The sequence below is a fragment of the Orcinus orca genome, chromosome 13, assembly GCF_937001465.1.
Source record: "Orcinus orca chromosome 13, mOrcOrc1.1, whole genome shotgun sequence".
In the NCBI taxonomy this organism is placed as follows: domain Eukaryota; kingdom Metazoa; phylum Chordata; class Mammalia; order Artiodactyla; family Delphinidae; genus Orcinus; species Orcinus orca.
Genome location: NC_064571.1, coordinates 29,144,354 through 29,166,929, shown reverse-complemented (window position 1 = coordinate 29,166,929; position 22,576 = coordinate 29,144,354). Strand labels below are relative to the sequence as shown.

The following is a 22,576-nucleotide window of genomic DNA, read 5'->3' as shown; positions in this document are numbered from 1 at the left end:
CACTGAAACATTGCAGATGATTTCACTTTTTCTGACTCAGCCCCCTTCTTGGGGATAGCACTTCTGGGTTTTTACTGTGAGTCTGGTAGGTCTCTAATTCCTCACTTTTGAAAGTTCTCTCCCTCAGGCATTAGGTATTTAGCTTCCTGCTTTATATAGGTTCAAAAACTGACAAATGTCTTGAAGAGGAGACCTAATGATTGTCACAGGCCCCTTTATCTAGTGGGATTTGGTTTGTTAGTGCCATGACTGTGCAGGAAATTTCACTCTGCTTTCTTGGCTCAGTTCCCCATAATCCTATACCACCCTGACACTAAGGAAATGTCCTGTGGGGGAAATTGGCTTGACATTCTGCTAGATTTCACTCCATCATGCCAGCAAATGAGTTCATCAAAAGCTCTGGTGATTTCTCTTTTCCAGTGGAGTATGTCTCCCTACACCAAACCCCTGCTCCAAATCTCTAAATGTCCCTCTCTAGCATATTAGTTGACATTGTTTCTTGATTGCTTCCTTAGCTCTATGATCTTTTATTCAATTTTGTTTGCTTGTTGCAGCAGGAGTGATGGCCTGTGCCTTCCTAATGCAGGCATATTAATACGGAGATAGGGGTTTGGTCCCAGACACCACAATAAAGAGAATATCATAATAAAGCAAGTCACATGAGTTGTTTGGTTTCCCAGGGCATGTAAAAGTTATGTTTATGCTATACTGTAGGCTATTAAGTGTGCAATAGCATTATGTCTAAAAAAAGTACATATCTTAATTTGAAAGTAGACTTTAAAAATGCTAACCATCATCTGAGCCTTCAGCAAGTTGTAATCTTTTTGCAATAGTAACATCAAAGATGACTGATCACAGATCATGTAACAAGTATAATAATGAAAAAGTTTGAAATATTGTGAGAATTACCAAATGTGACATAGAGACACGAAGTGAGCAAATGCTGTTGGAAAAATGGCACCACCACTAGACTTGCTTGACACAGGATTGCCACAAACCTTCAATTTGTTAAAAAAAAAAAAAAAAAGCGTTATCTGCAACGTACAATAAAGTGAAGTGCAATAAAGTGAGGTATGCCTATACATCCTGCCTCAAAGTAGAAATCCTATTTAGATCACCTTTAATTTCTCTCTATGATATATTAATAGTTTTCTGTTTAGGGTTCTTACATTTTTTAGTATACTTATTACTAGGTATATGATGTTTTGATGATAATGTATATGGCATATTTTTTAGTTTTTAATTTTGTAACTTTTCAGACACCAAAAAATGTTAGTGGAATTTTTTAAAGTTTGGTCTCTTATCTGGCAACTCTTCTAAAAACTAACTGATATTCTAATAAGTTATCTGTAGATTGTTTTGGATTTTCTGTATCCTTAATTATATCAAATATGGAAAGTATTATTTCCTCCTTTCTTATCCTTATATTTCTGATTTCTTTTTCCTGCCTTACTGCTAATGCCATTTAATACTTTTACTAACATGTTGAATAGAAAAGGTAAGAGTTGGCATTCTTATTTTGTTCCTAATCTTACAGTGGACATTCTCCACATTTCACTGTAAATAGGATGGTGGCTCTAAAGTTTTTTGTAGTTTCCCTTTGCTATGAGTTTTTAATCATACATAATTATTGAATTTTATTAAATGTTTTATCTGACTATACTGCTATGATCATATACATTTCTCCTTTATTTTATTGATGTGGTGCATGACATTTGTTGACATTTGAATGTTAACTCACCTTGCATTTCTGGAGTAAAACAGCTTGGTAGGAATTCACACACACACACACACACACACACATTCACACATTCACTCACTCACACACTCTACATTTGACTGTCTAACATTTTGTTTATGATTTTTGCTTCTATATACATAAGGGAGATGGGCCTATTTTCTTTTCTCATAATTGTCCTTTTAATTAGTAAATAGTATATAGAGGGTAGAGATTTAAAAGACCTTTTAAAAGGTCTTCTTCTTCTGTGATATAATATAATACAGTATTACTCCATTTTAAAAAAATGACCTTTTTTATTTTCAAATAATTTCAAATCTGCAGAAAAGATACAAACCATAATAGAGTTCCCTTTACCTCTCTCCCAGTTTTTCCTATTGCTAACATCTTATACTACCATAGTATACTTTTCAAAATTAAAAAGCCAACATTTATATATTACTATTAACTAAACTTAAGACTTTTTTTTGATTTCACCAGTTTTCCCGTTAATGACCTTTTTCTGTTCTAGGACCCAATCCAGTATATCACATTCCACTTAGTTAGTTGTCATGTCTGCTTAGTCTTCTCTGGTCTATGACAGTTCCTCATTCCTTCCTTGTTTTTCATGATTTTGACAGTCCTGAGGAATATTGGTCTGATATTCTCCATCTGGATTTGGCTGATGTTTTTCTCATGATTAGACTGGAGTTACAGGTTTTGGCAAAGAATACCGCAGAAGCGAAGTAACCTTCTCATCACATCATTTACAGAGAGTATGTAATGTCTCCGTGACATCACTGGTGATGTGAAACATCATCACTTGCATAACATGGTGTTTGCTAGGTTTCTCCACTGTAAAGTTACTTTTTCTCCCATTTTATACTCTCTTTGGAATTCAGTCATTAACACCAGCCCAGGACTGGACTTAAGGGGAAGATTAAGCTTCACCTCCACCTCCTTGGGGAGGAGATGGATGCCGGGGGTGAGGTTACCTACATATGGAATTCTTATGTTGGCAAGATTTGTCTTCTCCCTCCCTCCTATTATTTATTTATTTATACACTCATTTATTTACTCCATTATGTTTTAATATGGATTCTTTATAATCTATATATATAGTTACAACCTTAAAAACCTCTGGTTCCCCCACTGACATATAAACTTTTTGAGGAAAGGCTTTGTTTCTTTTTTATTTTTGTACACTCTATGCGTTTAGCATAGTCCCCTAATTTATAGTGGACTTCCAGTAATTATTTTTTAGTGGATGTCTTTTCACTTCAACTGAAAAGTACCCTTTCCTTATATAATAGCATTCTAAATCCAAAATAAGAGTAGATTTTAAAATAAGTAAAAGTAAACTCATGCATGATCACACTGTAATAAGTATGTAAAAAAGCAAAGGGTACTGCAGAAATAACTTAACCATTTGAGTTGGATGTCTCCAAAAAATATTGAAGCCACATTTGGAAAGAAATTACAGTATTTGATAAGCCAAGGATATGACCTGCTGTGTGTTTTCTCTTTTTTGTTCAGATCACCAAAGGAGACTAAGACCCCGTTTTCTCCCTTCTCTGGAAAATTATCATCTGATGCAGTCACTCAGATAACAACAGAAAGTCCAAGAAAAGCCATGTTTTCATCTGAGATTTTTGTTAATGCTGAAGATCGTGGACATGATATTCCAGAGCTCAGTACACGGAAGTTGGGCAAAGTTCCTGTCAAGTTTGCTTCATCGTCTTCAGTCCAACAGATTACTGTTCCTCATGGCGCAGATGGTAAGAGAATTTTAGGTCATATTACCAACTTCTGTGTAATTAACTAAGAAATTTCTTGATTGGGTCTTTCTAGTTAGAAAACCTAATTTTAATTTTAAGCATTAGGTTGTACATGATTATATCATCTTTTATTTACATAGCTATGAAGAGAATATAATTTATTATGTTTTTACTTCAATTTCTAGTGAAGTTAACAACCTATGTGAAACTCATGCTACTGTGGTTGATGTATTTTCAACTCATAATACTTGTCATAAGAATGCAAGTAGTTCATGAAAACATAAAAACTATAGAGGTTCAATTTTAGGGAGGTAGATAATTATTTGGCATTTTTTTTTACTACTGTTTTGCATGATACAATTGAACAGATAGCAAACACAATGCCAGTCTATTTCTTTTTCAAGAAACGTTGACCAGGGACCCAGGTTGACTGTGACCCTGCTTTCTTTAAAACATGGAACCTTGGATTCATCATAGTCAACAGGAAGGGACGAAAAGCATGGAGGAGCACACGTTGGGAGGCTTTTATGGGCTAGGCCTAGGTGTGGCCCACATCACTTTCCACTGACTAGGAATAGTTTAGCTGTGCTTTCCAGGATGAAGAAGAAATGAGTTTTGGTGAACAGCTAGCAATCTCTACCATAAGGTCTACATTTAGAGTGTTCATATGCTATCATGACAGTGATATTTTTATAGTCCTTATACTATATAACGTTCAAAATTATAGCAAGTTATTTTCTTTTTCAGACCAGTAACTAGAAAGTTAAGTTCCCATTCTACCTCCAAATGAGGGTGGGAACTTTAAATTACTAATTTTAAAGTATTCAGTAGTTTGTACAAATCTATTCAAAATATATTTTAAGTTTTCCTACTTATGCAAAAAGTTTATCTGTCTGTAGGTATAAATGGAATATGCCTAAATGTATAAAGAAAATTGCTTAGTTCCACATTTAAATTGTACTGAATTTAATTTGAATAAATATATTTATATGTTGAAATGGTTATATTTCTTTTCTTTTTTTAAAAAATTTTATTTATTTTATTTTTTGCTGTGTTGGATCTTCATTGCTGCGCACAGCCTTTCTCTACTTGCGGCGAGCGGGGGCTACTCTTCATTGCGGTGCCTGGGCTTCTCATTGCAGTGGCTTCTCTTGTGGCAGAGCACGGGCTGTAGGCGCGTGGGCTTCAGTAGTTGTGGCGCATGGGTTCAGTACTTGTGGCTCGCGGGTCCTAGAGCGCAGGCTCAGTAGTCGTGGCACATGGGCTTAGTTGCTCCGCGGCATGTGAGATCTTCCCGGACTAGGGCTGGAACCCGTGTCCCCTACATTGGCAGGCAGATTCTTAACCACTGCGCTATCAGGGAAACTCGAGATGGTTATATTTCTTATACATTTTTATTGTGAAGTAAAATTTTGCCCCCCAAATGTATAGTCTAATAAATATCACACAGAACACCTTTAATGTGTCAGTTACCTATTGCCACCGCGATACTGTATAAGAACCTCGAAAATCTCAGTGCTTTGTAGCAACAGACATTTGCTTTCTTCACTCATGGGCTTATGAGTCAGTTGGAGTTTGGCATCAGGATGCAAAAATGGTTTGGGTCTGTTCCACATGCTTGTACTGAAACCCAGGCTACTCTAGGCTATGTTGTTTTCATGTTGGTGGCAGAGCACAGGAGAGGAAATCCAACTGTGAAAGTGTATTTTATACCTCTTCTGACATCAAACGGATCAGTCTATATAGAGGCCACAGTTCATGTTTTTACCTTTACATACAGGTACTTGGTAGAAAGGACTCCTTTAAAAGATAAATATTATTTGGTTTACTAATAAAATATTATTTTTAACTCTGTGGATTCAGAAGTAAAATTTTTAAAAATATTTTAAAAGTATACAGAGTAGTATGTTGAATTTATGACTATGTGTCCACTGCTCTGAATTAACAAATTAAGAGTAATATGTTATATGTTTATATTTAGTTCCATTTTCAAGTTTTTTGAAGAAATAAATTTTATGGTTGGACTTTCTTCTTTACCCTTCTCCAGTCCTTTCTTTCTCTGCCAGGAACAACCATTATTTGCTGAATAGTCGCTTCTTCCCCCAGAGATAGGCAGTCCAAAGTAACTTTAAGACTTCTGCATCCAAACATAAAGTCGTTGAGAATTTCAAAAAGCCACTTATCTTGTCTCTGAATTCTCCATCTCCACATGGTAACCATTCTTGCTCTGGGTCCATTGTAATTCTGCCCAATTGTCGGTGTCCATTTTCTGCAAACTTTTTTTTTTTTTTTTTTTTTGTGGTACGCGGTCCTCTCACTGTTGCGGCCTCTCCCGTTGCGGAGCACAGGCTCCGGACGTGCAGGCCCAGCAGCCATGGCTCACGGGCCCAGCCGCTCCGCAGCATGTAGGATCTTCCCGGACCAGGGCACGAACCCGTGTCCCCTGCATCGGCAGGCGGACTCTCAACCACTGCGCCACCAGGGAAGCCCCATTTTCTGCAAACTTTGAACTAAATGGTAAATTTAACCATCACTACCAAGCTTTATATACACTGGTGGAGGAAGAAAACTAATAAATCAATATTCTAACAATAATGACTACAGCAATGTCCAAGTAGAAGTAGAGGCTACAGCCTATTTTTTTCTGTTATTTAAATTCTTCCCTTCTCTATACATTTCTTCATTCTCCTTGCATTCAGCCAGGTTCTCATTGGCTGGGGTTTTGCCTGATAGGTTGGTACAAGTATTCCTAAGTAGTCTAAGACTTTGCTAGCCCTGCATAGGTTTAATGTAATTTTTTGTTAATTTCGATGACCAGGCTTGGTAAAGTGGTCCCCTAGGTGTAAGTCATACTCCTATTGACTTTCTTTTTTTAAGGTAACCTTATTTCTCCCTGATAGTTAAGGTCAATCGTAGTTCTAGTCAACACTGTGGCATCCTATTCCCTGTATTATTTCAGTGACATAAAGAATGTAAAATGACTAGATGGCTCCTGTCTCCTGGTAGAAGTGCCCCTCCCTTATTTCTAAGATCTTCCATCAAACAAAGCAGAGTCATAGAGATAGAAAGCAAAATATTTTAAAGGCTTCTGCCTTTGTTCCTAAATACATGCATTCTGTCTGTGGGATAGGCAAGTACCATGTATAGTTCTGAGCACATGCCATATTCTGTAAGCTAGCATTCCAACCTCAGAAAGTTATGCCTCCCAGCTTGTGCCATATCAGTTATCAGTAAATTGTTCACTCACTTTTTTTTTTGAGTTTACCATAGTTGTGGGTGATCAGGCTTGTGATAAGAACAGCGACTCCTTTTAGGCATCAGCCTTTTGTCTCATTTCCTTCACTATGAAGTCAGTTCCTTGGTTGGAAGCAGGGTACTAATAATATGGATTCCGTGTCAAATCATCAGAATGATGGAGTGGTCAAGGATGGTAACACAATTCTAAATAATGTAAAAGTTGTTATTGTGTCCAGAATGAAGGAGATCTCATTCTACTCTGGGACTATCAGACTCTGTCTAGAGTATTTTGATTTTTATAAACTAGACATGGGCAACTAGGAGTCCATCTCTTAGAGGTAATTACAGGATGCAAGAGAAGACCATGGTCTATAAGGATAAACTGAAGAAGCTGTTGTGTTTAATCAGGAGAAGTGGTAGCTATCTACAAAATTTTATTTGAATGAGCAGTACAACCCCATAAATACTCAGGAGTAACCTAAACAAGAATTTTATAGGACTCATGTGATGGAAATACTAATCCTTTGTGTAGGCATAGAAAAGGACAGTAGACTAAAAGAAGGGATGGGATATTTCTGAATGGGAAAATTGAATATTGTAAAGATGTCATTTATTCCCAAATAAATTTAAACTCTAACGTAATTCTACTAAAAATTCTAATGGAATTGTTCTTTTGAACTTGTTTAATTGATCTTAAATTTTTTCAGGAAGAATAATAAAGAAAATACTGGAAAAGAAGAGTAAAGGGGAGGATAAAGTTTAGCAGCAGCCAGTGGAGTGTTTTAATGGGATGCCTGGAAGTTGCAGACATTATTCTCACCCTTGACCTATGGGCCCAGACTTAGTCATATGTCCATACATGTCTGCAAGGGAGATTGGGAAATACAGTGTACACATGAGCAGTATGTACCCAGCTAAATATCAAAATGCTGTTACAGAGAGAGAGTTTCTACCACATCATGAAAGAAAAACGAGTATATAGAAAAAGATTTCAGGGACTTCCCTGGTGGCACAGTGGTTAAGAATCCACCTGCCAGTGCAGCGGACATGGGTTTGAGCCCTGGTCCGGGAAAATCCCACATGCTGCGGAGCAGCTAAGCCCGTGTGCCACAACTACTGAGCCTGTGCTCTAGAGCCCGCAAGCCACAACTACTGAGCCCATGCTCCACAACTGCTGAAGCCTGCGTGCCTAGAGCCTGTGCTCCACAACAAGAGAAGCCACCGCAGTGAGAAGAGTGAGAAGCTTGTGCACCACAACGAAGAGTAGCCCCCCTCTCCGCAACTAGAGAAAGTCCACGTGCAGCAATGAAGACCCAATGAAGCAAAAAAAAATAAGAAAAAGATTTCATCTTCTATAATAATCAAATTACTACCATGTCATAGACATTTTAGAAAGAATTTTACCAGTTAGTATTTAAGAAAAAGAAACTTTATAAATGTAAAGTAGAAAAACTGAATTCCAAATTATACATACTCTACACAACTATGTAAACAAATAAGAAATACAGAGGAAAGACCTGTAGAAATACATTAAAATATTAATAATAGTTATCTTTGAGTGGTAAGACTTTGTCTTTTTTATTTCTGTGTTTTTTTTTTAATATTGAGAATTTATACTTTTATAATGGAAAACTTATTTTGAAAATCTGCCACATAGAAGAGAATTAGATTTACTTTCTATGACTCTGGAGGGAGAACCTCCAAAGATCAGTAGTAGGGGTTAACAGTGACCAGATTTGGGTTCAATATAGATAAAGTGTTTCTTAGTTAGAGCCATCTAAATATGGAATAGATTGCTAAGAAGTCATCTTCTCAATGGATCCTGCCCTTACCACTCTATTTAAACTGCATCCTGCTGCAATTTCCCAAATACTTCTAATCTTCCTCAGCATTTTCTAATTTTTTGGCGGGGGGTGGCTGTTTTTTGGGTCTTTATTGCTGCACATGGGCTTTCTCTAGCTGTGGCGAGTGGGGGCTACTCTTCGTTGTGGTGCACAGGCTTCTTATTGTGGTGGCTTCTCCTGTTGCGGAGCACGGGCTCTAGGCGCGCAGGTTTCAGTAGTTGCAGCATGAGGGCTCAGTACTCACAGCACGAGGGTCCTAGAGCACGTGGGCTTCAGTAGTTGTGGCCCATGGGCTTAGTAGTTGTGGCGCTCGGGCTCTAGGGCAGGCGGGCTTCAGTAGTTGTGGCACATGGGCTTGGTAGTTGTGGCACGCAGGCTCAGTAGTTGTGGCACACGGGCTTAGTTGCTCCACGGCATGTGAGATCTTCCCAGACCAGGTATCGAATCCATGTCCCCTGCATTGGCAGGCAGATTCTTAACCCACTGCGCCACCAGGGAAGTCCCAGTATTTTCTAATTTTTTTTTTTTTTAAAGAAGATGTTGGGGGTAGGAGTTTATTAATTAATTTATTTATTTTTGCTGTGTTGGGTCTTCATTTCTGTGCGAGGGCTTTCTCTAGTTATAGCAAGTGGGGGCCACTCTTCATCGCAGTGTGCGGGCCTCTCACTATCGCGGCCTCTCTTGTTGCGGAGCACAGGCTCCAGACGCGCAGGCTCAGTAGTTGTGGCTCACAGGCCTAGTTGCTCCGCGGCATGTGGGATCCTCCCAGACCAGGGCTCGAACCCGTGTCCCCTGCATTGGCAGACAGATTCTCAACCATTGCCCCACCAGGGAAGCCCCGTATTTTCTAATTTTTTATGTCACTAATAATTTATAAAAATACTAGATTATTTACTTATTTAGTACACTAATTGTTTACTGTATATCTCCCTCTTCTAGAATGCTAGTTTACTGATATATTCCAAGAATCTTGACCACTGCTTGGCACAATAAAGGTACTTAATATTTGTTCAGTTAATTAATAAATGTTTTCTTATTAATTATTCTGATCTTTATCTCCTTAGGCCAGCCTTTACTGTTGCCATATAAGCCTTCTGGTAGTACGAAGATGTACTATGTTCCCCAATTAAGACAGATTCCTTCATCTCTGGATTCCAAGTCAGACACCACCATTGAGAGCTCACACTCAGGTATTGTGCAGAAATTATTCAAAATTTTATTTTTTGAAATTTTATTTGTGGATTGGCTGTTTAATTCTGGATGACATATGAAAGCTCAGTGCTATTTAATCTTTAAGTTGAACATGAGGCTTTTCATGACTCAGTCTCTGGTTCAGATAGGTGAGTTATTTGGTCAGATGTATTGTGTACACTCAAACATTTGATAAATATTTGAAGAAAATTGTATGAACAGTTACTTGTTTGGGTTAGTGGACTCCATCTAGGACAAAGGTTTCCAAGTTTTCTCTGTTCACAGTCACCTTAGTGTTTGGGTGATTTCTTTTCTCATCATCATGGGGATATAAATCAGCAGCAGCATATAAATACATGAAGTATTTTTTCAGATACTAAGCTATTATGTTATTAGGACATAAAAATACTTACCATTTTGATCTTACAACTTAATAAACAAAAATATTTTTGGTTTTGTGTTTGAAAGAAAACATTTTACTTTGTTCACAAATATGCATAATTACTTGCTAATGAGATATATGTGGCTATTAGGGCACAGTTTCTCAAACCTTGAGATGAAATTGGACACAACCACCCCCATTTATTGCTTTTGTTACAGAAACTGTCAAGAATCCAACTCTGCAGAGATACAGACAGCAGCATTGAAAGGAATGTAGCAGTATCTAATGTTGGAACTTTAAACTATCTTTAGCTATTAGTTTTTGTCCTGTACACCAGATATTAAATATCACTGTTTCCCTAGAATTTTAAAATATCCCACAGCATCCCTGTGAGATCACCACAATAGAACTGCAGATTTAGAAAATGAATAGCATCCCGTGGAGGAACTGAATAAATATTTTCTGTGGAAAATTATAAGATAAGGATACTGAGTTGGTGTGGTGTGGGGTTTTGATTGTTGGGATAACATATTGATCGGTCCACAGGAGTTGACTCGGTTCAGTTTAGATATAAATTGTTCATGATTTGTCATAAGACATCTTTATAGGTGTAGAAATTAAAAAGAAAGTAGTTGTCCCTGGTCTTACGCAGATTTTCTGTTAATTTTAAGAGGACCCAACTAGTATCTGATAGTAACTGAGTTAAAGCCCCTGGTAAAATTGCTCCTGATTTCCCACTGTGATGCCACTGAAAAAAAGAACCACAAAATGCTCATATGTTAGGATTGATTATTAAGCCTATAACCAGGAACTGGAAGAAATTTTCACTACCTGCATGGCTGTGATTTTAAAAACACACTTAATGGCTACCAGAAATAAAACAAGCTTACTTAATTGATTGTAGGTAGGAAAATCTTTTATCTCAGTCTCACTTTCAGCCGCCTAGTTCAGAAAACAGAATATAACAATAGAAGTCTAATCAGGTGTTCCAGTATTTTTTGAGGCCTCCTGTGTACTTCTGTTCATTTACATCCTAACTCTTCCCTTTGGAGACATTAACTTTGAGAAAAATTGGACAGTAGTGGGAAGAGAAGATGACTCAGGGATGGTACATTGTATCCTGAGGTATACTGTCCCTATAAATAAAGTACTGAATGCATCAATTAGACAAGAAGAGATCTGTTAGCTCTATACACTTGAGGTTGTCATTTATCATGTTCTGCAACTATTCTGAGAGTGAGGGAGTTGACAGTTGAAAATAATAGTTTCTTAGACCAGTAGAGCTGCTCTAGATGAAAGCCTAGGAATTGTTCTGACAGATATTGTCTATTAGCATGTTATGATTCTATAGATATTAGAAAGATCCAACCAGAGTTTGGGGCCAAGGGCAAGTCATAAACCATTGCAGATATTTGGACCAAATAATTTCTCTCAGTTGAGAATGAGTAAACAATTGAACTCATAAAATTCTTTTAAAAACAAAAACAAAGGGACTTCCCTGGCGGTACAATGGTTAAGAATCCGCCTGACAATGCAGAGGACATGGGTTCCAGCCCTGGTCTGGGAAGTTCCCACATGCCACAGAGCAACTAAGCCCGTGCGCCACAACTACTGAGCCTGCGCTTTAGAGCCTGCGAGCCACAACTACTGAGCCATGTGCCACGACTACTGAAGCCCGCACGCCTAGAGCCCATGCTCCACAACAAGAGAAGCCCGCACACTGCAACAAAGAATAGCCCCCACTTGCCGCAACTAGAGAAAGCCCGTGCACAGCACCAAAGACCCTACACAGCCAAAAATAAAAATACATAAACTAAAAACAAAACAAAAACAAAAAAACAAGGCAAAGGTAACCTCGCAAGGAAAGAGATAGATGTTAGAGATTTACTCATTAGGTCAAGTAACACTCTTAAGTAGTAACAGGATTTCATTTATATGTAAGTTCTGTGAATATAGGTACAATAGATGTTAGAGATTTACTCATTAGGTCAAGTAACACTTTTTTGTGTGTGTGTGGTATGCGGGCCTCTCACTGTTGTGGCCTCTCCCGTTGCGGAGCACAGGCTCCGGACGCACAGGCTCAGCGGCCATGGCTCACGGGCCTAGCCGCTCTGTGGCATGTGGGATCTTCCCAGACCAGGGCACGAACCCATGTCCCCTGCATCGGCAGGCGGACTCTCAACCACTGCGCCACCAGGGAAGCCCCAAGTAACCCTCTTAAGTAGTAACAGGATTTCATTTATATCTGACAGTAAGTTCTTTGAAGTTAGGTACTATGTCTTTTTTTCTTAAGCCATTTTATACCTCATACCAGTATATAATATAGATGTTATTTTTATATTCATTTAAAGACATTTAAATACTTTATGTACTAATACTTACTGTCAATAGGAGCAAAAAGCCGTGGGGAGAGAACTGGCTGGGATTTTTAAAACAAAGTGAAGAGTTAATAGCAGAAAAAAAGGGTGGAGTAAACACCTCCAAAATTTTTCCCTGTGATAAAAGCAACAGAATTTTGGCAAAACTTTTCCAAAACTCTGGAAATTAACCGAAGGCTTGTAGCTTTTGTAGCAAGCATTTATTCAAGAAAAATGGCTGAACCTTGATAAGAATAGTAAGCTTGTGGCATTTTAACTTGCCCTCTTCTCATTGCCACACTCAGCTCAGTGATAAAATTGAAAAATATCAGTCTGCATTCCCAGGACTGGAGGGAGCAGAACAGAGCTGGACCTCTTTCAAAATTTCACTCCCAAAGAATTATCAGTATTTGACCTGTCTGATGGCTCTCTGGAAAACTCCACTCAAAAGGCTTATCTTTATTTGACCTTACTCAGAGCTATCCAGTGTGTATGAGCCTCTGTGTCTATGTGTGAGGTGTTTGTCAAAAAACACTTACAGGCAAGTGTTTCTTAAATATTTATTTATTTTGGCTGTGCCGGGTCTTAGTTGCACCACTCAGGATCTTCGTTGCGGCATGCAGACTCCTTAGTTGCAGGACCTAGTCCCCTGACCAGGGATCGATCCCAGGCCCCTTGCTTTGGGAGCTCGGAGTCTTACCCCCTGGACCACCAGGGAAGTCCCCAGGCAAGTGTTTTAATGCCACAATGCATGAGGCAGTGGATAACACTTGAGACAAACAATAGACTAACCAAAAGCTTTAACGGAAAAACTGAGGATGAGATGTCCATAGATATTTTGAAAAGCATTGACATATTCCTAGGACTCTAGAAGACCACAAGTGTGCACAGGCCTGAGTGCATGCTGAGGAAAGACCTGAGAGGGGCCTACCCTTTACTTTGGCTGCCCTTGAGGCTCTGGGCAAAAAGAAAGGGAAGGCTAAGGCAGAATTGATAACTCCCTGCCCTCAGCGTTGACGGCTATGTGCACGTAGTCCCTCAGCAAAGACTGGGAGATTTGTTGTATCTAGATGTTTAAGGATATCTCCATCTAGGCGTTAGCTGACCACTAAGCTAGTTGAGTGGCAGCTTCCATAGACTCTATAGAATTTGTTCAGAAAAGTTACTTTAAAAAAACAGCATAAAGCAACAGCAGGAAACCCTAGGGAGGTAGTAGACTCTGATTTCCAGGGTTGTCACATTATATTTTTTAAGATGTCCAGTTTTCAACAAAAAGTTACAAGATATGGAAATTCAAAATAAAAAATATATATATGGTCCATACAAAAGAAAAATAGCAGTTTAGAAACTGTGAGGAATCTCAGACATTGGACTTACTAAATGAAGACTTTAAAATAGCTATTTAAAATATGTTCAAAGAACTAAATGAAATCATGTCTAAAGAAGTATAAGAACAGTGTCTTACCAAATAGAGAATATCAATAAAGAGAAATTACAAAAAAGAACCAAATAGAAGATCTGTAGTTGGAAAGTACAATAACTGAAATAAAAAATTGACTGGAGAAAGCTCAGTATCAGATTTGAACAGGCAGAAGAATGAATCAGTGAACTTGAAGATAGGCCAATTGAGATTATCCAGTGTGAGAAACAGAAAGAAAAAAGAATGAAGAGAAATTAACAGAATCTCAGAGTCCTATGGGACACCTTCAAGCATCCTATTATATACATAATGGGAGTTCCAGATGAAGAGACAGAAAAAGAGACTGAAGGAGTATTTGGAGAAATAATGGCCTAAAATTTCGCAAATTTGATGACTGCTGTTAATCTGCACATCCCAAAAGCTCAAGGAAGTTCAAGCATGATACAGTCAAAGAGATCCAGATCTAGATACATCATAAACCATCAAATGACAAAGACAGTGTTAAAGCAGCAAGAGTGGAGTTATCATGTACAAAGAATCTTCAATAAGACTAATTGCTGATTTTTCATCAGAAACCATAGAGGCCAGAAGGCATTGCAATGACGTATGCAAAGAGCTAAGGAAAAAAACCTGCCTACCAAGTATTCTGTACCTAGCAAAACTACCCTTCAAAAATGAAGGAGAGATTAAGACATTCTCAGATAAACAACAGTTGAAAGACTGCTAGCAAACTGACCCACAGAAAATACTAAAGAGATTTTTTTCAAGGTGAAATGGTGGACACCAGACAGTAACTTAAATCCACATGAAAAAAGTACTAAAGGTAACTACATAAGTAAATACAAAAGACAGTATAAATGTATTTTTGTTTGTAATTCAGTTTTTCTCCTATATGACTTAAAAGACAAATGCAGTATAAGCAAGTCCCAAATACATAAACAAAAACTAACAGAATTAAAATGAAAAAACCTGACACTATTTTTTAAAATAAATTTATTTATATTTTTATTTTTGACTGCGTTGAGTCTTCGTTGCTGTGCACGGGCTTTCTCTAGTTGTGGCGAGCAGGGGCTACTCTTAGTTGTGGTGCGTGGGCTTCTTGTGGTGGTGGCTTCTCTTGTTGAGGAGCACGGGCTCTAAGTGCATGGGCTTCAGTAGTTGTGGCTCTTGGGCTCCAGAGCACAGGCTCAGTAGTTTTGGCGCACGGGCTTAGTTGCTCCGCCGCCTGTGGGATCTTCCCAGACCAGGGCTCGAACCCATGTCCCCTGCATTGGCAGGTGGATTCTTAACCACTGTACCACCAGGGAAGTCCAAAAAACTGACACTGTTAAAGGGAGAAATATTTCAAGCCAATAGCAAAAGGTCATATATTGCATAATTCCATGTATATGAAATGTCCAGAATAAGCAAATCCATATAGACAGAAAGTAGATTAGTGGATGCCAGGGGATGTTGGGGAGGGGAAAATAGGGAGTAACAGCTAACATATACAAGATTTCTTTGTGGGGCGCGACAGAAATGTTCTGGAATTAGATAGCAATATTGGTTGTGAAAATACTAAGAACTAGTGAATTGTACACTTACTTTAATTGGTGAATTTTATGTTTTGTCTCCATTTTGAAAAAAAGTGGGGGGAGCAGGAATGAACATACGAAGGAAAAGACTGCCTAAAACTGTAAAGATTTGGTAACGGATTTAAAATACATTTTGCAGGCAAGAAAGGGTGGAATTAACATGAAGGAAGTTAAATTAGTGATGAGGACAAATCTGAGAGTCTGCAAAATTACAGAGGAAAAAGAAGAAGAAAATGAAAATGCTGTGAAAGATGATGAGAGACATAAGAAACATAGCTAAGTAAACCAAACCAAGAACTATATCTGTAGCTGAGGAAGAAAGTAATATTCAAACACTTAATTGAATAAAACATCCCTCTCCTGAAAAGGGGAACACTGTATGCAGATTGAAAATTGTCTTAAAAATCCAGGGGAAAATCAGAGACTGAGATACATATCAGAAAAAGATTTTTGAGTCAAAATAAAAAGAGGGCTTCCCTGGTGGCACAGTGGTTGAGAGCCCGCCTGCCGATGCAGGGGACACGGGTTCGTGCCCCAGTCTGGGAAGATCCCATATGCTGCGGAGCGGCTGGGCCCGTGAGCCATGGCTGCTGAGCCTGCGCGTCCGGAGCCTGTGCTCCGCAACGGGAGAGGGCACAACAGTGAGAGGCCCGCGTACCACCAAAAAAAAAAAAAAAGAAAAAAGAAAAAAGAAAAAAATCCCATAAATATACAATTAAAAAAAAAGAACAAAATTTATTCTGATATCAGGCTTATTTAAAATACTAAATGTAAAAATAATGGAACCAAATCTGTATTTATTGGGAAAATTCAAGGATTTATGGACCCAGTGCATTTTCATTAAGCAGTATGACAATGAAGAGACATTTTCACAAGTACACAGCAGCTAGAAAGTATATTCAACCTCTGTACCTTCTTGAAAAATTCACTTGAAGACTCACCCAGCTGAAGAGATGAATCAAAATGAAGAATTCATTACAGAGAAATGAAGCAGTGCTGAAAGTGATCAGTGGTGAACTTTGAAGTCAGTTTAACACAACACTCATCTAAATAGAAAATTTAGTTACAAGGTGGGAAAAAAATGCCAAAAGTTAATTTTGGAATGAAAGGCATGAAAAGAAAAAACAATTGTATTTTTTGTCCTTTTGACTAAAGAGCTGTCATTTTATTCATGACTTGGTGATCAGATAGGTTAAAGAAGTTTTCATAAAAAATAAATTGGGCTTGATTAAAATTTAAAACTTGTGTGCACCAAAAAAAACACTATCAACATAGTAAAAAGGTTGCTCACAGAATTGGGAAAAACATTTGCAATTCATATATCTGATGAGAGATGACTATCCATAATATATGAAGAACTCTTACAGTTCAACAACAGCAAAAAGCAATCTAAGTTTTAAATGAGTACAGAATCTGAAGAGACATTTCTCCAGGAAAGATACAGATGGCCAAAAAGAACGTGAAAAGATGTTTTACATCATTAGTCATGAAGGAAATGCAAATAAAAACTACAAAGAGATACCACTTCATACCCATTAGGATGGCTTTTATGAAATAAGAGCAAGGGTTAGCAGGGATATGGTGAAATTGGAACTCTTGTGTATTGCTGATGGGAATGTAAAATGGTATAGCCACTGTGGAAAACAGTGTAGTGGTTCCTCAAAAAATTAAGCATAGAATTACTATATGATCTAGCAATTCTGCTTCTAAGTATATACCCAAAAGAATTGAAAGCAGGGATTTGAACAGATTTTGAACAGCCAGGTTCATAGCAGCATTATTAACAATAGCCAAAGGGTGAGAACAATCCAGATGTCTATGAACTGATGAATGGATCAATACAATGTGATACATACATACAATAGAATATTATTCAGCCTTAAAACGGAGTGAATTTCTGACACGTGCTACACTGTGGATGGACTTTGAAGGCATTGTGCTAAGTAATACAAGCCAGTCACAAAAGGCTTGGAGGAGGAGGAAAAGAAAAAAAAGAAAAAAAACAATAACAAAAGTTATTGTTTAAAAGGTACAGAGTTTCCATTTGGGAAAATGAGTTAATTCTGGAGATTGATGGTGTGATGATTGCACAACAATGTGAATATACTTAATGCCTTAACTTGTATACTTAAAAGTATTTAAAATAGTAAATTTTATGTATATTTTACCACAATGGAAAAAAACTACTAAAAAAAAAACCTCTAAAAGAATTTTAAAACTAGATATCTGTCTTCCAAATTATTGTTGAGTATATAAAATTAGCAAAATAACATAGAACAAGAACAGGAAACAAGAGGGGCTTCCATGGTGGCTCAGTGGTTAAGAATCTGCCTGCCATCGCAAGGAACACGGGTTCAAGCCCTGGTCCAGGAAGATCCCACATGCCATGGAGTAGCTAAGTCCATGCACCACAGCTACTGAGCCCTCATGCCACGACTACTGAAGCCCGCGAGCCTAGAGCCCATGCTCCGCAACAAGAGAAGCCACTGCAATGAGAAGCCCGCGCACCACAAGGAAGAGAAGCCCCCGCTTGCCGCAACTAGAGAAAGCCCACACACAGCAACAAAGACCCAACGCAGCCAAAAAAATACAGGAAACAAGAAACTTTAAGATAGCATAAATAAGTCAGATGAATGGATTACGATGAAATATCTTTAACTATGATGAGTAATTTTGGCGTACGTTGGCATTATGTCACACATGCATTTAAAAAAGTTCAATTACACGTATTTAACAAAAAGAGAAGAGGAGAATGAATCTTAAAAGTACAAGTGTGTTGTACCCTCCACACTCTTATCAGCATATTATCATGAGAGAGTTTGAAATGAGAGGTGGGAAACCTCAGTTCTCGAAGTTCATTGTCAGCATTTGACTTTTATAGTTTAAGCATCTTTTAACTTGCTTCCCTGAGTATGATTCTAGAGTTTAAGTGTTTTTAGTACAATGTGGTCTCTAAACACAAGTCAGGTACTTCATCAGGTGCTTAGATGCAGGCACAGTGATTTGTTACAAGCCAGGGGGAAAAAGTGGACTCTGATGGATTTATTGAGCAGACAAGATATCAATTTCAACCTTCAAGGATGATTTTGACCCTGCATGTTTTTTCACTTTATATGCTGACTTTAAATTCCATTTAAATAAAATATATCTCTATTTGGGTGGGAAAAAAAGATACTGAAAGTATATACATTTTGATCCCACTATATATTCATTTAGAAGGATCTATAACCAAAGTATGGTCGAGTTTTTTGGTTTGTTTGTTTTCTGCTTACTTTTCTGAATTTTCTGCAATGACCAGGTTATTTTTTTTTTAAGGTCACAGAAACTTTCAGCTTATGTTCATTTTTTCTTCAACCAAAAAAGTATTAATGTTCTTACCGTGTTTCTGGCAGATACTGTGCTAGGTGCTACATTTATACCGCTGTGCAAAATAAACATGCCCCATATGATCATGTTCAAGTGGAGAGACACATATTAACAAATAGATACAAATAAGTACATAATTACAAATGACGAGTTAGGAAAATAAAGAAGAGTTTTAAGAGAGTAAAAGGATCCAGTTTAGTTTTAGGAGCCCTTGAAGGCCTTTCCAAAGAAGAAACTTTTGAGCTGAGATCTAGAGGATATAGGTAAGTTAGGCAGGCAGAGAGTGGGGAGTGAGAGTGTTCTGGCGGAAGGGAACAGAATGGGAGGAGCTCCAGAAACCGGAAAGTTTGATGCATTTGACAAGTGAGAAGAAGGCAGTGTGGGTAGAGCAGAGCTGTGGCTAGATAGGGTTAAAGATAGGTAGGTTCAAGATGATCCAGGGTTGTGTAAACCATATTAAGGCATTTGAACTTTCTTCTAGTAGGCAACTATGGTTTGATTTACATTTGTAAATTTTTTTCAGGCTGCTATATGGAGAATAGCTTGTGGAGGAAAGGCAAGGAGCCCAGGTGAAGGGAGGGTCAAGAAGTAGAAGTGAGGATACCAGTTAGCTGAAGGCTGTTGCAGTAATTAGTGTCAGAAGTGGTAGCACCTAGGATTAGAGTGATGATGACAGAGATGGAGAGAAGTGGACACATTCAACTTATTTTTAGGAAATAGTTCTTCCTGGACTTGGTAGTAGAATATGGAGAGTAAGGGAGAAGGAGGTGAAAAAAAAATGAGTTCTAGTTTTCTAGAATAAGCAACTGGGTAAATAAAGGTGCCATTTACTGAGATGGAGAAGCCTGAGGAAGAAGCAGATTTGGAGAAGATGGTTAAAATATCTGCTTTGGACATGTTAAAAATGAGATTTCTGTTCCACATCCATGTAGAGATGTTAAACCTGCAATTCAATGTAAATTGAATGTTTACAGTTGAGTTTGTATGCAAGGGCACTATCTAGAAGGTGGCTCTGTTCACGTCATAAACATATGCCATTTTTTATGAAAACACCCAGGTGTGAAGATTCCAAATCTCCTGTTAGAGTTCTGGAGCAATAATGTTAACTCTCTTCCTGCCTGAAACGTAAATCTTCACACATTCTGCAGCTGTGCACAGATGCAGGAAAATAAGTACACATACATTCAATGGCATATACACATATGTGTGGCTACACTCTCTTTCAACTGCCTCTCAGCTCCAAGGAGGTTGATTCTCTTGTACATCCATGCACTGCTCTCAGGAACTTAATTATTCTTCCTTACCTAACTCTGAACCTGACATAATCACCTCTTTTGGAGAACAAAGGGAGGTGGTGAAGAGACCCTCACGTATAGTTGTTTGTGTTGTATCATAATATATAAAATAAAATTTTTTTTTATGAGGAAGGGACATCTTTTTCTAATTTTTCCTCCAAATGCTTTAGAGGCTAGCTGTGTCCTGAATGCTAGAATCTGAAGCTCAGAAAACAGGTTACAGCTAGATATATATATTTGTTGGTCATCCACATGTAGTGTTCCATATATTGATGATCAATGAGTTCATCCAGGAAGAGAAGAGAACCCAGTTCTGACCCCTTGAGGAACTCCAGCATTGAGAGATTTGGTGGAAGAAAGGACACTAAGGATTTACCAGAGAGGTAGGGAGCAAATAAAAGAACGTGATGCCACGGAAGCAAAGAAAAGCTCAGTGTACATATGACCCGGAAGGCTTAATAGGATCCTTGCAATCTGTCCTGAAATATAACTCATGACTTATTTATATTTATACTGTACAAATGAACTGATACTTACCCAGCTTTTATTGCCATACACATTTTAGGTGCTTAGAAAATGCATGAAGTATGGAGTACCAGTTAAGAAAGAAAAGCATCTTTGTAGAAGATAATTCTATAGTTACTATAAACTCTTGTACATCCAGAGATGTTCTTTTGCCTCTTATATGTGACATGGATAAACTTCTCTTATCAGTTCCTATATTAGTGGTTTTAAGAATATTGAAATATATTTTAAAGAAAATAAAGTTACTTTCAAATCTTGTATTTACTTTATCACATAAAATTTTCCTTATAATGTTTTGTCTTTTGTATTATTGTCAGATTAAACTTCCTAAAATGTAACTGATTGCAGTTCCCTTTATTAAAAAATCCTTAATGATGTTGCATTTCATGTACGGTAAAATTTACACTCTTTACCCCTATAGCTTGGGATTCCATGCCCTGCTGAATTTTGTCCCAAACAATTTTTTATTTTTATTTTTTTGTGGTACGCGGGCCTCTCACTGTTGTGGCCTCTCCCGTTGCGGAGCACAGGCTCCGGACGCGCAGGCTCAGCGGCCATGGCTCACGGGCCCAGCCGCTCCGCGGCATGTGGGATCTTCCCGGACCGGGGCACGAACCCATGTCCCCTGCATCGGCAGGCGGACTCTCAACCACTGCGCCACCAGGGAAGACCCCAAACAATTTTTAATATCTCCCACCACTGTCTTTAATGTCCATAATACAGTCTGACCACAAAAGTATCTGATTTTTTTGTTTAATCTGTTTTCCTGCTTCCTGGTCTTTGCTAATGCTGTAACCTCTACCTAAAATACCTTTGTTTCTTCCTCTCCATATTTCAAAAAGCCTACTTATTTTCCAAGGTACAAACTATTTTCTCCTCCTCTGAAAATGTTCCTGAGCCAGAAATTGTCTCCCTTCTAATTTATATGTCTCCTCTTATGTCATTTGCTTCTCCAGTATATTGTTGCAATATTGTACATTTCTGACAGCTTCAGTTTGACTGATGTCTCCTTCTGATTACCCTGTAACACTCCCATGGTAGTGCCTTTTTTTTTTTTTTTTTTGGTAGTGCCTTTTTTATAGAAGTGGTTTAAGAGGTAAATTTTTTGTCTTTCTTCAATCTGTACTTGTGTTAACTGTACTACTTTTCCATTTTTCTGTAGGATCCAATGATGCCATTGCTCCAGACTTCCCGGCTCAGGTGCTAGGCACAAGGGATGATGACCTGGCAGACACTGTTAACATTAAACATAAAGAGGGAATCTACAGTAAGAGGGTGGTAACTAAGGCATCCTTGTCAATGGGGAAAAAACCCTTTCAGAAAGATAATGCAGGTGACTGGATTGGCTTTGTGTATTCTGTGGCCTTTTTTTTTTTAAAAAGGAACTTCTTTCTTTCTTTCTTTCTTTCTTTCTTTCTTTCTTTCTTTCTTTCTTTCTTTCTTTCTTTATTTTTGGCTGTGTTGGTCTTCGTTTCTGTGCGAGGGCTTTCTCTAGTTGCGGCGAGTGGGGGCACTCTTCATTGCGGTGCATGGGCCTCTCAGTATCACGACCTCTCTTGTTGCGGAGCACAGGCTCCAGATGCGCAGGCTCAGTAGTTGTGGCTCACGGGCCCAGTTGCTCCGCGGCATGTGGGATCTTCCCAGACCAGGGCTCGAACCCGTGTCCCCTGCATTGGCAGGCAGATTCTCAACCACTGTGCCACCAGGGAAGCCCTCTGTGGCCTTTTTTTTTCCTGTTCATCTTAAATGAGAGTATTGTTCAGGCTTTCTTTTTTTTCTGCTTTGTTAACGGAAACTTTTCTCCTAGCTGTTTTATTGGATATGTACAAGAAGGAAAATATAAAATCTTTTTAAATGCTTTAGATTTTTGAAAACTGTAGACTTTATTTT

The 22,576-nt window shown here is 38.2% G+C and overlaps 1 protein-coding gene across 10 annotated transcripts in view; it reads left to right on the top strand.

Moving 5' to 3' along the window:
- ALMS1 (ALMS1 centrosome and basal body associated protein) overlaps positions 1-22,576 on the top strand; it is a 229,005-nt gene that overhangs the window by 135,955 nt on the left and 70,474 nt on the right. For 9 of the 10 annotated variants that reach the window (XR_004475344.2, XR_004475343.2, XM_033400506.2 and 6 more), the window contains 3 exons: positions 3,254-3,495; positions 9,641-9,766; positions 21,849-22,019. Coding sequence is in view for 7 of the 10 variants with exons in the window: in XM_033400506.2 (XP_033256397.2) it covers positions 3,254-3,495; positions 9,641-9,766; positions 21,849-22,019 (539 nt within the window). In the remaining 3 variants the exon portion in view is untranslated. The remainder of the gene's footprint in view (positions 1-3,253; positions 3,496-9,640; positions 9,767-21,848; positions 22,020-22,576) is intronic. The other variant, XR_004475345.2, reaches the window with a different exon arrangement.